Source organism: Heterodontus francisci, chromosome 19 (assembly GCF_036365525.1).
Source record: "Heterodontus francisci isolate sHetFra1 chromosome 19, sHetFra1.hap1, whole genome shotgun sequence".
NCBI lineage: Eukaryota > Metazoa > Chordata > Chondrichthyes > Heterodontiformes > Heterodontidae > Heterodontus > Heterodontus francisci.
In genome coordinates this window covers 55,785,928-55,801,740 of record NC_090389.1, presented here as the reverse complement: position 1 = coordinate 55,801,740, position 15,813 = coordinate 55,785,928, and the positions used below count along the sequence as shown (strand labels likewise).

Genomic DNA, 15,813 nt, shown 5'->3' with positions numbered 1-15,813 from the left:
TTCCGCAAAGCGGTCACCCAGTCTGCGCTTGGTCTCCCCAATGTAGAGGAGACCACACTGTGAGCAGCGAATACAGTATACTACATTGAAAGAAGTACAAGTAATCGCTGCTTCACCTGAAAGGAGTGTTTGGGGCCTGGGATAGTGAGGAGAGAGGAGGTAAATGGGCAGGTATTACACCTCCTGCGATTGCAAGGGAAGGTGCCCTGGGACGGGGACGAGGTGGTGGGGGTAATGGAGGAGTGGACCAGGGTGTCGCGGAGGGAACGATCCTTTCGGAATGCTGACAGGGGAAGGGAGGGGAAGATGCGATTGGTAGTGGCATCACGCTGGAGGTGGCGAAAATGGCGGAGGATGATCCTTTGGATATGGAGGCTGGTGGGATGAAAAGTGAGGACATGGGGAACCCTGTCACGGTTCTGGGAGGGAGGGGAAGGGGTGAGGGTAGAGGTGCGGGGAATGGGTCGGACACGGTTGAGGGCCCTGTCAACCACAGTGGGGGGAAATCCTCGGTTGAGGAAAAAGGAGGTCATATCAGAAGCACCGTCATGGAAGGTAGCATCATCAGAGCAGATGCGTCGGAGACGGAGAAACTGGGAGAATGGAATGGAGTCCTTACAGGAGGTAGGGTGTGAAGAAGTGTAGTCGAGGTAGCTGTGGGAGTCAGTGGGCTTATAATGGATATTGGTAGACAACCTATCCCCAGAGATGGAGACAGAGAAGTCGAGGAAGGGAAGGGAAGTGTCAGAGATGGACCATGTAAAGGTGAGAGAAGGGTGGAAATTGGAAGCAAAGTTGATAAAGTTTTCTAGTTCGGGGCGGGAGCAGGAAACGGCACTGATACAGTCATCAATGTACCGGAAAAAGAGTTGGGGGAGGGGGCCTGAGTAGGACTGGAACAAAGAATGCTCGACATATCCCACAAAAAGACAGGCATAACTAGGACCCATGCGGGTACCCATAGCGACACCTTTTACTTGAAGGAAAAGCATGGAGTTGAAGGAGAAGTTGTTCAATGTGAGAACAAGTTCAGCCAGGCAGAGGAGGGTGTTGGTGGATGGGGACTGGTTGGGCCTCTGTTCCAGGAAGAAGCGGAGAGCCCTCAAACCATCCTGGTGGGGGTTGGAGGTGTAGAGCGATTGGACGTCCATAGTGAAGAGGAGGCGGTTGGGACCAGGAAACTGGAAATTGTCAAAATGACATAGGGCGTCAGAAGAGTCACGGATGTAGGTGGGAAGAGACTGGACCAGCGGAGAAAAGATAGAGTCTAGATAGGAAGAAATAAGTTCAGTGGGGCAGGAGCAGGCTGACACAATGGGTCTGCCGGGACAGTCCCGTTTGTGGATTTTGGGAAGGAGGTGACACTTCCCTTCCCTTCCTCGACTTCTCTGTCTCCATCTCTGGGGATAGGTTGTCTACCAATATCCATTATAAGCCCACTGACTCCCACAGCTACCTCGACTACACTTCTTCACACCCTACCTCCTGTAAGGACTCCATTCCATTTTCCCAGTTTCTCCGTCTCCGACGCATCTGCTCTGATGATGCTACCTTCCATGACGGTGCTTCTGATATGACCTCCTTTTTCCTCAACCGAGGATTTCCCCCCACTGTGGTTGACAGGGCCCTCAACCGTGTCCGACCCATTCCCCGCACCTCTACCCTCACCCCTTCCCCTCCCTCCCAGAACCGTGACAGGGTTCCCCTTGTCCTCACTTTTCATCCCACCAGCCTCCATATCCAAAGGATCATCCTCCGCCATTTTCTCCACCTCCAGCGTGATGCCACTACCAGTCGCATCTTCCCCTCCCTTCCCCTGTCAGCATTCCGAAGGGATCGTTCCCTCCGCGACACCCTGGTCCACTCCTCCATTACCCCCACCACCTCGTCCCCGTCCCAGGGCACCTTCCCTTGCAATCGCAGGAGGTGTAATACCTGCCCATTTACCTCCTCTCTCCTCACTATCCCAGGCCCCAAACACTCCTTTCAGGTGAAGCAGCGATTTACTTGTACTTCTTTCAATGTAGTATACTGTATTCGCTGCTCACAGTGTGGTCTCCTCTACATTGGGGAGACCAAGCGCAGACTGGGTGACCGCTTTGCGGAACATCTCCGCTCAGTCCGCAAGCAGGACCCTGAGCTTCCGGTTGCTTGCCATTTCAACACTCTCCCCTGCTCTCATGCTCACATCTCTGTCCTGGGATTGCTGCAGTATTCCAGTGAACATCAACGCAAGCTCGAGGAACAGCATCTCATCTACCGATTAGGCACACTACAGCCTGCCGGACTGAACATTGAGTTCAATAATTTCAGAGCATGACAGCCCCCCACTTTACTTTCATTTTTAGTCATTTTTAGTTATTTTTTCTTCCTTCTTTTTTTTTTACATTCCTTTTTACATTTTTTACATTTTTTTACAATCTTTTTTTGCATTTATTTCATTTCATCTTAGTTTGTTCAGTTTGTTCACCCACTGTTTTTTTCAGGTTGTTTTTCTTCAGGTTTGCACTTGCTGATGTTCAATATTCAGTATATTCACACCTAATCTGTACTAATGCTTTGTCTTTCAACACACCATTAACATATTGTTTGCCTTTGCTCCGTGACCTTTTGGTCAGCTATGTGGCCTGGTCCAATCTGCACCTTCTCCTTTGTTATCTCTTGTCCCACCCCCACCTCACTTGTTTATAATCTGTGACTTTTCTAATATTTGGCAGTTCCGAAGAAGGGTCACTGACCCGAAACGTTAACTCTGCTTCTCTTTCCACAGATGCTGCCAGACCTGCTGAGTGAATCCAGCATTTCTTGTTTTTGTTTCAGATTTCCAGCATCCGCAGTATTTTGCTTTTATTAAATTTCAGCACTTGCTTACAATTTCCCCATACTGTGGACTCTCAATTTCTGGCACCCCATTAAGTAAAAACAGAGTGGAGATTTGGGGCAGGATTTTCCTTCCAGGTTCAGGAAACCGACATCAGGACAATTTCTGGGTCCTGACCACGCCCTGGTGGGGTGGGGAAGTAGTCACAGCCTGCAATTTTTGCAGAGGCGGTCTGCTAATTGGCTGGGGGGAGGGTTGAGCTGCCAATTAGTGGCCACGGGGGCAGGAATGGAGGTTGGACTGAAGATGTGCAGGCCCCATTTAAACACAGCATGGCAGCCATTACTATGGCTGCTGTTTGCTGGAGAAAATGGATGCACCCCCAGGCATCAAAGAAGTGAGGCAGTGGCCTGGCACCCAGAGCAGGGCTGCCCTTCACTTCTCAGATGCCAACCTGGAGGTCCTTCTGGAGGCAGTGAGGGAGAGGAGGGAGGTCCTCTTTCTGGAGACTGGAAGGAGAAGGCCACCCTTCCAAGCAAAGCTGGCATGGCTGCAGGTTGCTGAGACTGTGAGCAGCCGAAGTGTGGTCCAGAGGAACTGGGTCCAGTGCAAGAAATAGTTAAATGACCTTCTTAACTTTGGCAAGGTGAGTGCAATGCCAGACCCTGATGACAGGCTGTTCCACCTCCATCAGACACACCAGCCGAGGAGGCTGAGGGTGCATGCTGCTCCTGAACATGGAATAATGTGCGCCCAGGGCACTTACTGACCCCTCAGCGGCTCAGAGCCCTAGCACTGTGGAGCACTTGCCAGTGCTGATACATGCAGCTTCTTATGTCAATTAGCTGTTGACATTGGTCATAGAAGCCAGCAGTGTCTTATCTCTCTCTGTTTTGTCCTTGAAGAAGAAAAGGGCTCACAATGCCAGAGAAAGGATTCTGACAGTAGCAGGAGTGCCCTTTCTCCACATTGTGACTGCCATGATGGAGATCACAAGGGTGACCCCTCCCAGGAGCATGTCAGGGAAGGAGAGATGGGCATTCCTGGTGGAGAGGGTGAAAAGATATTGCAATCTAAAGATGAAAGCGGTGGAGTGCACTCCATGCATGTAAAGAGTCATCTGCATTGGCTTCAGCTCTAAAAGGCTAGTTTTTATGATCTATTTTTGTGTCACCCATAGGTTCTGATAAGGAGAGGGAACAGGGTCCTGTAACAGCACCAGAGCAATCACAGGAAACAGAGACACCAGAGCAAGCACTGCCACATCTTACAAGCCTCCACCAGCACAGACACACATCGGTGGAGCCTCGTGCGCGATTAGATAGATAGACAGTGGGTGAAGAGCATGTCATGAGCGAGCAAGAGGAGGTGACAGAGGCAGCTGTAGGCAATACCCCTCAGAGGATGGAGGACAGACACAGCCATGCTCAGCTGGGAGCAGATGCAGGGTCTCAGGAGTCACAAGAAAGGAGGCTCTACTTAGACCAGCAGCAACAGATGTCTTCTCACATGTTGGAGTTCCCTAAGGCAGTGCGGGGTCATAGGCTGAGAATGGAGGAGACAATTTAGCTCATATGCACTACCGTGGCTCAGAACTTTGAACGCATGAGCTCCCTCATTGACAGAATGGCCAACCTCAGGAGCCATACGCAGCAACACTCTGAGTGCATGCAGCAACTACACACTGCCATCCACAGAATGCATGCTAGCTCTGTGGCATGGACTGCTCAATGGCGCGGATGGCAGAGAGATGTTTGGTGTGGATGCCAGTTGTGGTCCAATTGGTACTCCACTCCAGCCATCCGAAGCAACAGTCTAGGGCTGAGGCAGTCACCAAGGAGGATGAGGGTGCCACCCCTCACAAGGTGCCATCATTGTCATTGGGTTTTATGGCCCCCCTGATTGAGGGACCAGCAGGGCCCTGTGACAGAGGTTGCTCCTGCATTGTTGCTGGTGCAGCATCTTCTGGAGGTGCTCCCATGGCACCGCCACGATGAGGACAACCACCATATGCATCTCAGCTGCAAGCAGAGACAAGCGAGCAGGCTGCCTCCACCTTTTGCAAGGCTACAAAGGAGCGCTGCACAGTAGTGGCCGAGAACTGAGGCCATCGCATCAGGCAGAGCACTGAGTGGTTCACTGGAGTTTGCCTCACCTGTGAAAATGCACTTTTTCACCACAAGGTAAATATAGACACTTGACTCCGGACGTGCGAGCTTCCATTCTTTAATGGCAAAACTCAAAAAGAGGGAAGAGGTCCTGAAGGGAAGCAAAAGGCTTTGAAGGGGGACAGTGAGACCTCTGGACAGATCTGTATCATTCATTGGCGGTAAGAGTGGATACATTCAAGACTGCATCTTCAGTGGAAGTATTCTCACAGGCAGCTCAAAGTGAGTTCCAGAGCATGCCATCTTCCTAGCTTAGAAGGGCCCAGCTGAAACATTCCTGGATCAGATGATCCCTGACGTTGATGGCATCCTGATGAGACCTTCAAGTCCTGCACCGGATCCAGCCACCTTGCTGTGCAGCTGGGGTACCTCTCTTTTCTGCATCTTCCTGCTCCTCCTTCTCCTATGAGTTTTGTCAATCTAGTGCTTCATCCTCTTCAATGTTCACTCCCCTCTGGAGGTCCATGTTAAAGAAAGCACAGCAGACCACCACAATGCACAAGATCCTTGCAGGAATGTACTGCAGGGCTCCACCCAACCGGTTTAGCCACCAGAACTGCATCTTCAGAAGCTCAAATGGTCTGCTTGATGGTGGTCTTTGTGAGCAGATGGCTCTGTCTTGGGGTTATGTAAATGGGATGAGTAGCCATCTCTCCAAGGGATAGCCTTGTCCCCCAGAATCCATCCATGTAGTTTAGGGAGGGGTGGAATGAAGAGCTGCAGCATCCTGGACTGATGGAGGATGAAGAAGTCATGGCAGCTATTAGGAAAGTGAGCGCACACATGCAGGAAGATCTTGTTGTGGTCACAGAACGTTGAGAGAGTGGAAGCCCTTCCTGTTAATGAATCTCACTGGCTGGTCACTTGGCGCCTTGATGGCCACATGGGTGCAATCAGTGATGCCCTGCACCTGGTGGAATCCAGTGATGGAGGCAAAACCCTTTGTGACTGAAAAGCATGATCTGTCTGAATTTGGGTGTACAGTCTAGCTCTCACAAATAGGGCATCAGTGACTTGCAAGATGCAATAGTGTGCAGTCATTTGTAAGACCCCACTAAGGTCTGCAGTTGGTCTGTGGAAGGAGCCAGAAGTGAATAAGTTCATGGCCACAGTGATTTTGAGGCTACTGACAGGGCATGGCAAACCATGCTGTGAAGTGTGAGGTTCGCTGCCATAAGGGTGCAAATCTCTGTGACCATGTGCCTGTATAGGTGTAGTCTCCTGCGGCACAGGTTCTCTGACATGTCCAGGTAGTTCCGTCTTCAGCAGTAGATCCTATGCTAAGGGTATGGCCTCCGTTGCCTTCCTGCCCCTTTTGTCTCTCTCCTCTGCCCTCCTCATGTACGGGGCTCTGCCTCTGCTGCTGAGGATGTTGATCCTCATTGTCACTGGACCCAGAAACTGAGAATCGTGCTCCCATTACCTGCTGCTACCTTCCTTGCACTCGGTGGACTCTCAATAATATCTGGAAATCTAACCCCTCCTTTTACATCCCCACAATGTCAGGAGGGTCATGAGCCCCTGTACTGTCCAAGGGTGTACTTTCCCTGCAACTTCTATGCACCTGATGGCACCTGTGTGCCAATGGCTGAGTGCCCCTCTCAGTCATGCTCCCTTTTATGGGCCCACCTAAGTTGATGGTGTGGCCATGACTGGCACCCCGCTGTGTTGCCGCTTACATGCACTTGGTCTGTTACTGAGCCAGCGTCCAACCCACGCGCCCCCACCAAAATCCCAAAATGAATCTCAACAAGCTGACAATGAGCTTGTTAACAACATTAACAGGCCTCATTCCTAAATCGGGCAGGTTTCTCGGGCTGCCTTCCCGTCATCAGGAAACTCACCGGAAGCAGGAACGGCAATGGGAAACAGGCACGTGGACCCAAAGATCCTGCCCAGCTACTTCTCCATTGAAAAAAGAAAAAATTGAAGAGGCAGCTTGCCTCAGATTAACCTCAAACGCCTCAACTTGGCAACAGCATACATTACACTATATAAGAGGGAAAATATTGTTAAAAGTACCTGAATATAACCAGTTTCATCTGGGTTTTATGGGTCTGATTATACTCATCTAGGCACATCACCACCACCTCATTAAACTCCTGAACTGAGGGAACCTCTGCATATAATCGTTCATCTCCCTCCAGATCAGGATTCATGTAGTCACCAAACAATAGGCTTCTCATATCTTCTTCAGTGACCTACAGTAAAATGAATTGCTAGATTACCAAACAAAGTTCAAAAGCATTGTGAAAAATAGCAAAAATTATTCATCCTAGAACTTCAGGATTTACAATAAAATAAAAACATCTCTGCACAGATATTTTATGATGAATACTGCAAAAGAGACGGGAAATAGGAAAACCTCTCTGCAAAGAGTGGGTCCAGATAAGCTTACTTCAGGAAATTATACTCAACAACAAGGATATTCTATGCAACGCATACCTCCTGGTTGCACACAGCTCTACATATTTTTTACTTAAATGACAATTAATTTTAATTCATCATATAATACATCTTGTCTATCTTGTCTCTTTTAAAGAGGTATTCAATAGTCCAACAACCCTGTTCTTTACCTATAGTTCTGCAATTTTTTCCTTTTCAAATCATAAAACACGCTGCAACTTACAGGGACCTAGGGATTCACAGGTGAAGCAAGATATCTGTAGACCTATGTTTCACAGTTGTGTGCAATTTTTGGCATTTTAAAACTGCTAGTTAAAAACAGCAGAGGAATACCAGTATTGCCATTGCCTCTCATGGCGACAAAAACTGGAGTTCCACTCCAGAAATACTATGAATGGGAAATGCTGTCTTCAATGTGTGTTGCAGCTGTGATAAGATGATGAGATAACTAATTGCATGATAACTTAAGTTTCACTGCAATTAGTTATCATTTTCTAGCTGAAAGTATTAAAATAATAGTGATTCCATTTGTAACAATACTTCCACTTTAAATTATTGAGGAAATCTATTTTTCAATTAACTTAATTGCTGCTTTTCTAATTAGATTAAATTGTGCAGTTATAGAAATAATATGTTCCTCTTATACGTGCACAAGTACACTTGTGCTTTCACATAGACAAACATCACATTCTTTGAGAATGGAAATGTTAAAATATTTATGCCAACTGCTATTATTTTCTCCTTCTTTCTCCGATCCTTTGCCTGGTTACACAGTCACCCTATAAAACCACAGAACTTGACAGTGCAGCAGGAAGTCACTCAGTCCAATCCAAAACTAATCTTACTGCACCAGCCTCTTCTCTTGTATCTTTCTGATACAATTCTTTATCCAATTGTAATTTAAGAGAAGCAATAGATTCTGCCTTAATTGCTCTTAAAGCATCCTATGTTCCAACAACTATATGTGTAAAGAAATTTTTCCTAACCACTCTCCTCATTCTTATAGTTGATAATTTAATAACATGGACTTTGCGGTCAGCGGCGAAGCAACGGCGTTCGCCGCTCACCTCAACCAAAGTTGCCTACAATGATCTAGTGATCTCTGTGATGTGGATTTCATCTTTCTTGATGTTAATTTGCATTTGATGTCAAGAGGATCTCCATGAGTCCAGGAAACAATGATGGCATCAAGCATGGTAAGCAGCCAATCATATTGAAGAATTCAAACCAAGAAGTGAAATGCACTAATTATCCTTTGCTGTTTATAAAATTTACAGAGAGCAAAATAAAGATTGAGACAAATACATTGGAAACTGAAATATTATAAGCAAACTTTGAAAAAATTATATTATAAACCTTAGTAATTTTTATCAGAATGGAAAAAATTGACTTTGCACAAATATGAAATTAATTTTCCAGAGCCAGAGATGTTGTTCAGCATTAGTTATGACTTGGTATGCCATTAAAAACCCAGTTACAACTCATTAGCAAGGTATATCTTTTTCAGGGGATTTTAACAGTGATATTGCAGCATAAAAGGGAAAGTTCTTGTCAGTTTAGTGATTTGTAAAAGTTGACGTCAGTGGGGACTTCAGCAGCGCACCCAGTGGAGGAGCACTGAATCATTGACAACAACTTCTGGATTTCCATGTTTAACTGTGCATGTACAGACTCCAGAAGTTTCTGCCAGTTTGACAGCTGAGTTTCATCATCATTACTACCATAAAATTGTGCCAATAAGTCATCAACTCCGAACCAGAGGAAATAGTCTTTCCCTGCTCACTTTTACAAAACTCTTCACAATTGTAAAATCTCACTTAAATCTCCTCTTAGCCTACTTTGCTCAGGTGAAAATAGTTCCAGTGTCTCAAGTAACCTGTAAATCAAGTATTTATCTGGTGTTATGTACAAACTCTACGAATACAGTAAATCTACTCAAACTTTTTGACATCAGAGTCATACAAAAAATGTTACCATGTTGTGAGAGGTTAAGGGATAATGGTGTAATACCATATTCATTTCATGAGTAAGAAATACCTGTCAACTCAAGAGTATAATTTTTCAAATAAACTGTCATGTTCCTCATTCGAGAAAACTGTCTTGATGGGATGAAAATTAAATTAAACATATTGCAGTATTGTCTCATGAAGCTAATATATAAAATACAGAACATTTAAAAACATACTTATAAAAAAAATCATTAGTTTTATGGGAAATTGGGGAGTGCGTTCATAGTCTCTACAACGGCAGAATTTTTGTGTTACAAGTTTCAATCCAATTAAATATAACAGTAAGTGAATTAATAATAACAGTATTTAACACAGAGCATGTCGAGAGGTATTAAGCTACAAGCACAAACAGCTCAGTGGGAATATAATGTAATGGCAATAATGGAAACGTGGCTTAAAAATGGTGAGGACCGGGTGCTTAATATTCAAGAATATAAAGGGGGGAATTTTACAGAACCCCCCACCCCCCGCAACATCGGGGGTCGTGGCACAGGGGGCCGGAAAATGCCTCTGGGAGAGACACACCACAGATCTCAACGTCATGGGGGCCCAGCGCAATATTGCCAGCCGCAGAGAGGCCTCATGGCGCCCCCTCTGCCCCCCTCCCCCGCCGCTTAGTGACGGGACCTCCATTAACATATGTAGATAAATTTAAATCAATGAATTAATGAAACTTACACTCCTGCTGTCCGTCCCGGTGCAATTTTCGTGCCGGTGGCCGGCACTCCCGTGCCTTCGGATCCCCATCCGGGGAACCGAGGTGGAACACTGGTGGAGAGGGGGGTGCAGGTAAGTTTCTCAGTGTGGGGGGAGCAGGGTCAAAGTCATATTATTGGTGTAGGGGATGGTGGGAAGGCTTAGAGTTTAAAGTTTATGTACTTGGGGGGGGGGGGGGAAGGTCATGAGAAAAAGGTAAGTGTTTTGGGGGTGGGGGAGACAGCAAGTAATTTATTTTATGGTTATTGGGGGTAGGAGGGGCAATTTAAATGGACTTAAATCAATTTTACATCAATCTCTCTTTAAATATTTAAATTGAAATGTAGGGCTCGAAGCCCTTTAAAAATGGCGTCAGTGCCCGAGCAAAGGCAGCTGACGCCATTGCCAGGGACGGACAGCCTGCCTCCTCCACATGATCGGGGTGGGTGGCCTGCCTGGCTATTTAAATGAGCTGCCACTCTTAATATTGCAGCGGCTCCATGAAGTGTGGCCCACGTGGGTGGGCTGCCATTGTTTATGCCAGCAGCAGGACCATAAATTTTGGCCCAAAGTGTTCAGAAAAGATAGGGAAGGAAAGAAGAAAGGTTGGGTGGCAGTACTGGTTAAGGACCAAAGGATGTCACTGGGGGCGAGGTGGTGGGGGGGTGGTTGCTGCGGGTGCGGGGGGAACAGAGCAAGGACAGAATCTGAGAGTTGAAAACAAGAAAGGTATGGAAAGGTATGATCATGCTACTGGGGGTATTCTATCGGCCTCCAAATAGTGAGAGGGGAAGAGGAGCAAATCTGCAGGAAAAACACAGAGATGTGCAAGAACTATAGAGCGGTGATACTGGGGAACTTTAATTATCCAAATATCGATTGGGATCATGTTCAAGTAAAGGGTAAGGACTGGGAAGCATTTCTGAATTGCGTTCAAGACAACTTCCTTTGCCAGTATGTTCTCGGTCCAACTAGGAAGGAGGCATTGCTGGATCTGGTGCTCGGGAATCAGGTGGACCAGGTGTCTGTGGCGAACATTTGGTTAAGCATGATCATCATGTCATAAGGTTTAGATTAGTAATTGAGAAGAGAAAGGTACAATCTTAACTAGAACTTCTAAATTTGAAGAGGGCTAACTTCAATGCAATGAGAAGGGATTTCGCCAGGGTAAAATGGAACCAAAGACCCAAAGGAAAAACTGTAACAGAACAATGGGTGATCTTTAAGGAGATGTTTCAGGCACAGGCTAGGTACATTCCATCAAGGGCAAAAGGTAGGGGAACAAAAGCCAGGGCTCCTTATATGATGAGGGAACTAGAGAATTTGAAGAAACAAAAATGAGGGTGTATGACACATGTCAGGTGAATTCTTCAAGCAAGAATCAAGCCAAATAGAATAAGTTGAGCGGGGAAGTAAAGAGGAAAATAAGACTGGCAAAGAGTGAATATGAAAATAAATGGCAATTAACATAAAAGAGAATCCCAAAATTTTCTACCTGCATGAAAATAATAAGCGGTTAGCAAGAGGTAGGGTGAGGCCTATTAGGGACAAAGAAAGTGATATGAACGTACGAATTAGGAGCAGGAGTAGGCAATCGACCCCTCGAGCCTGCTCCGCCATTCAATAAGTTCATAGCTGAACTGATTACTCCACATTTCCACCTACCCCTGATAACCTTCCAACCGCTTGCTTATCAAGAATCTATCTACCTCTGCTTAAAAATACTCAAAGACTCTGCTTCCACTGCCTTTTGAGGAAGAAAATTCCAAAGACTCACAACCCTCTGAGAGAGGAAATTTTTCCTCATCTCTGTCTTAAACGGGCAGCCCCTTATCTTTAAACAGTGACCCCTAGTTCGAGATTCCTCCACAAGGGGAAACATACCTTCAGGATCTTATATGTTTCAATCAAGTTTCCTCTTACTCTTCTAAACTCCAGTGGATACATGCCTAGCCTGTCCAATTTTTCCTCATAAGACAGCCCACCCATTCCAGGTATTAGTCTAGTAAATCTTCTCTATACTGCCTCCAACACATTTACATCCTTCCTTAAATAAGGAGACCAGTACTGTATACAGTACGCCAGCTGTGGTCTCACCAATGCCCTGTATAGCTGAAGCATAACCTCCCTATTTTTGCATTCAATTTCCCTCATAATAAACGATAACATTCTATTAGCTTTCCTAATTACGTGCTGTACCTTCATACTAACCTTTTGCGATACATGCACTAGGACACCCAGATCCCTCCGCATCTCAGAGCCCTGCAATCTCTTACCATTTAGATAATATGCTTCTTTTTTATTCTTCCTGCCAAAGTGGACAATTTCACACTTTCCCACATTATACTCCATTTGCCAGGTCTTTTCCCACTCACTTGACCTATCTATATCCCTTTGTAGCCTCTTTATGTCCTCTTCACAAGTTACTTTCCTACCTACCTTTGTGTCATCAGCAAATTTAGCAACCAGACCTTCAGTCCCTTCATCTAAGTCATTTAAATAAATTGTAAAAAGTTGAGGCCCCAGTACAGATCCCTGTGGCACACTATTCATTACATCTTGCCAACTAGAAAATTACCCATTTATGCCGACTCTCTGTTTCCTGTTTGCTAACCAATCTTCTATCGATGCCAATATGTTACCCCCTACACCATGAGCTTTTATTTTCTGCAATAACCTTTGATGTGGCACCTTATCAAATGCCTTCTGGAATTCTAAGTACAATACATCCACTGGTTCCCCTTTATCTTAGATATATGCGTAGAAGCACAGGGCAAGACTAGAACATTTAATGAGTACTTTGAATAGGTGTTCACTAAGGAAGGGAATGCTGAAAAAATATCGGTAGAAACGAAGATGGTAGAGGTAATGGATGGGGTGAAAATTAATAGGAAGGATGTACTGGAAAGACTGGCTATGCTTAGAATGGATAAGTCGCCTGGGCCAGATGGCATGCATCCCAGGTTGCTAAAAGAAGTGGGATGGAGATAGAATCATAGAAAGTATATGGCACAGAAAGAGGCCGCTTGGGCCATCGTGTCTGTGCTGGCTGTAAAAAGATCCACCCAGTCTCATCCCACCTTCCAGCATTTGGTCCTTAGCCCTGCAGATTATGGCACTTGAGATGCATATCCAGACTCCTCTTGAATGAGTTGAGGGTTTCTGCCTCAACTACCCTTTCAAGCAGTGAGTTCCAGACCCCCACCGCCCTCTGGGTGAAAAAGGTTTTCCTCATCTCCCCTAATCTTTCCACCAATCACTTTAAATCTATGCCCCTGAGTCACTGACCTCTCTGCTCAATAGGCCCTTCACATCCACTCTATCCAGGCCCCTCAAAATTTTGTACATTTCAATCAGATCTTCCCTCAGTCTCCTCTGTTCCAAGGAGAACAACCCCAGCCTATCCAATCTTTCCTCATAGCTGCATTTTTCCAGTCCCAGCAACATCCTTGTAAATCTCCCCATACCCTCTCTAGTGCAATTACATCCTTTCTGTAATGAGGTGACCAGAACTGCACACAGTACTCAAGTTGTGGCCTAACCAATGATTTATACAGGTCCAGCATAACCTCCCTGCTCTTATATTCTATAGCTCGGCTAATAAAGGAAGGGATTCCATATGCCTTCTTAACCGCCTTATCGACCTGTCCTGCTACCTTCTGGGATCTGTGGACATTCACTCCAAGGTCCCTCACTTCCTCTACACTTCTCAGTATTTTCCCATTAATCTTGTATTCCTTTGCCTTGTTTGACCTCCCCAAATGCATCACCTCACACTTCTCCTTGTAGCGGAAGAGCTTTCCATAATATCCCAAACTGTCCTAGATATGGAGAAGGTGCCAGAGGATTCGAGTGGCAAACGTGACACCTTTATTCAAGAAAAGGTGCAAAGACATTCCAATAACTACAGTCTTGTCAGTTTAACATCAGTGGTGGATAAGGTTTTAGAAACAATAATCAGAGGAAAATATCAACAGGCACTTGGAGATGTTTGAGTTAATAAGGAAAGCCAGCACGGATTTTTAAACGGCAGTTCGTGCTTGACTAGTCTAACTGAATTTTTTGGTAAAGTAATAGAGAAGGTTGATGAAGGGAATGGAATGGATGTTGTCTTTATGTATTTTAAGAAAGTATTAGTCAAAGTTCCACATAAAAGAATTATAAACAAAATTGAGGTTCATGGAATAGGAGGGTCAGTGTCAGCTTGGATTAAAAATTGACTTAAGGACAGAAAACAGGGAGTTGTGGTAAATGGTCATTTTTCAGAATGCAGGATGGTAGACAGTGGTGTTCCCCAAGATTCAATTCTTGGACCACTGCTTTTTTTGATGTACATACGCGACTTAGATATTGGAATGCAAAGTAAAATTTTGAAATCTGCTGATGATACCAAACCAGGAGTTGTGGCAGTGAGGATGGTGCAAATCAACTGCAGCAAGATCTAGATAGGCTAACAGAATGGGCAGACAAGTGGCAGATGGAATTTAATACAGCAAAGTGTGAGGTGTTGCATTTTGGCAGGAGAGATGGGGAGAGGCAGTATAGCCTTAAGGGCACCATTCTGTGGATTGTGCAGGAACAGAGGGACCTTGGGGTTCATGTGCACATATCCTTGAAGGTGGCAGGACCTATTGAGAGAGTAGTTAGCAAAGCATATGAGATCTTGGGCTTCATAAATAGAGGTATTGAGTACAAAAGCAGGGAAGTAATGCTGAAGCTTTATAAGGCTCTGGTTAGGCCACAACTAGAGTATTGTGTTCAGTTCTAGTCACCACACTTTAGGAAGGATGTGAGGGCCCTTGAGAGGGTGCCGAAGAGATTTACCAGAATGGTTCCAGGGATGAGAGATTTTAGCTACAAGGTTAGGTTGGAGAAGCCGGGATTGTTCTCCTTGGAGCAAATGAGATTGAGGGGAGATTTGAGAGAGGTAAGTGACTACGAGAGGTTTAGATAAGGCAGACAAAGAAAATCTGTTCCCATTAGCTAATGGTACAATGACTAGGATACACAGATTTAAGGTTTTGGGCAAGTGATGCAGGGGAGATGTGAGGAAGAACTTTTTTTTTTACACAGTGGGTGGTGGAGGCAGAGATGATTAATGATTTCAAAAGAAAATTAGATGGGCACTTGAGGGAAATAATCTTGCAGGGATACAGGGATCGAGCATGGAATAGGGCTGACTGGATTACTCTACAGAGAGCAGGCATGAACTTAATAGGCCAAATGGCCTTCTTCTGTGCCATAATGACTTGATAATCAATTACATAGATAAAATGATAGTCTAGCTCTATGAATTAATTTGTATTGCATTGTTTTCTGTTTAGATGAACTTGACAATTTCATTTCTATTGAAGGGACTTAAAAGAATCTAAAACTTGGCAACAAACATTTGGTTGGAAAAAGGGTGCTAAAAATAGATCTGGAGGTAAATACATGGCAAGTCATAAAATAACCCATTTTTAATCCATGTAGATAAATGCCATAAATGTTTATATACAAACGGAGTTGTAAACAGTATCATGCATGAGGAATCAATTTTTTTTTAAATTCGTTCTTGGGATGTGGGCATCGCTGGCAAGGCCAGCATTTATTGCCCATACCTAATTGCCCTTGAGAAGGTGGTGGTGAGCCACCTACTTGAATCACTGCAGTCTGTGTGGTGTACTGCTCAGAAGGGATTTCCATTATTTTGACCCAGCAACGGTGAAGGTTA

The 15,813-nt window shown here is 45.2% G+C and overlaps 1 protein-coding gene across 5 annotated transcripts in view; it reads right to left on the bottom strand.

Moving 5' to 3' along the window:
- dnah12 (dynein, axonemal, heavy chain 12) overlaps positions 1–15,813 on the bottom strand; it is a 379,348-nt gene that overhangs the window by 133,710 nt on the left and 229,825 nt on the right. For all 5 annotated transcript variants that reach the window (XM_068051688.1, XM_068051689.1, XM_068051690.1 and 2 more), the window contains one exon: positions 7,012–7,190. In XM_068051688.1, the coding sequence (XP_067907789.1) occupies positions 7,012–7,190 (179 nt within the window). The remainder of the gene's footprint in view (positions 1–7,011; positions 7,191–15,813) is intronic.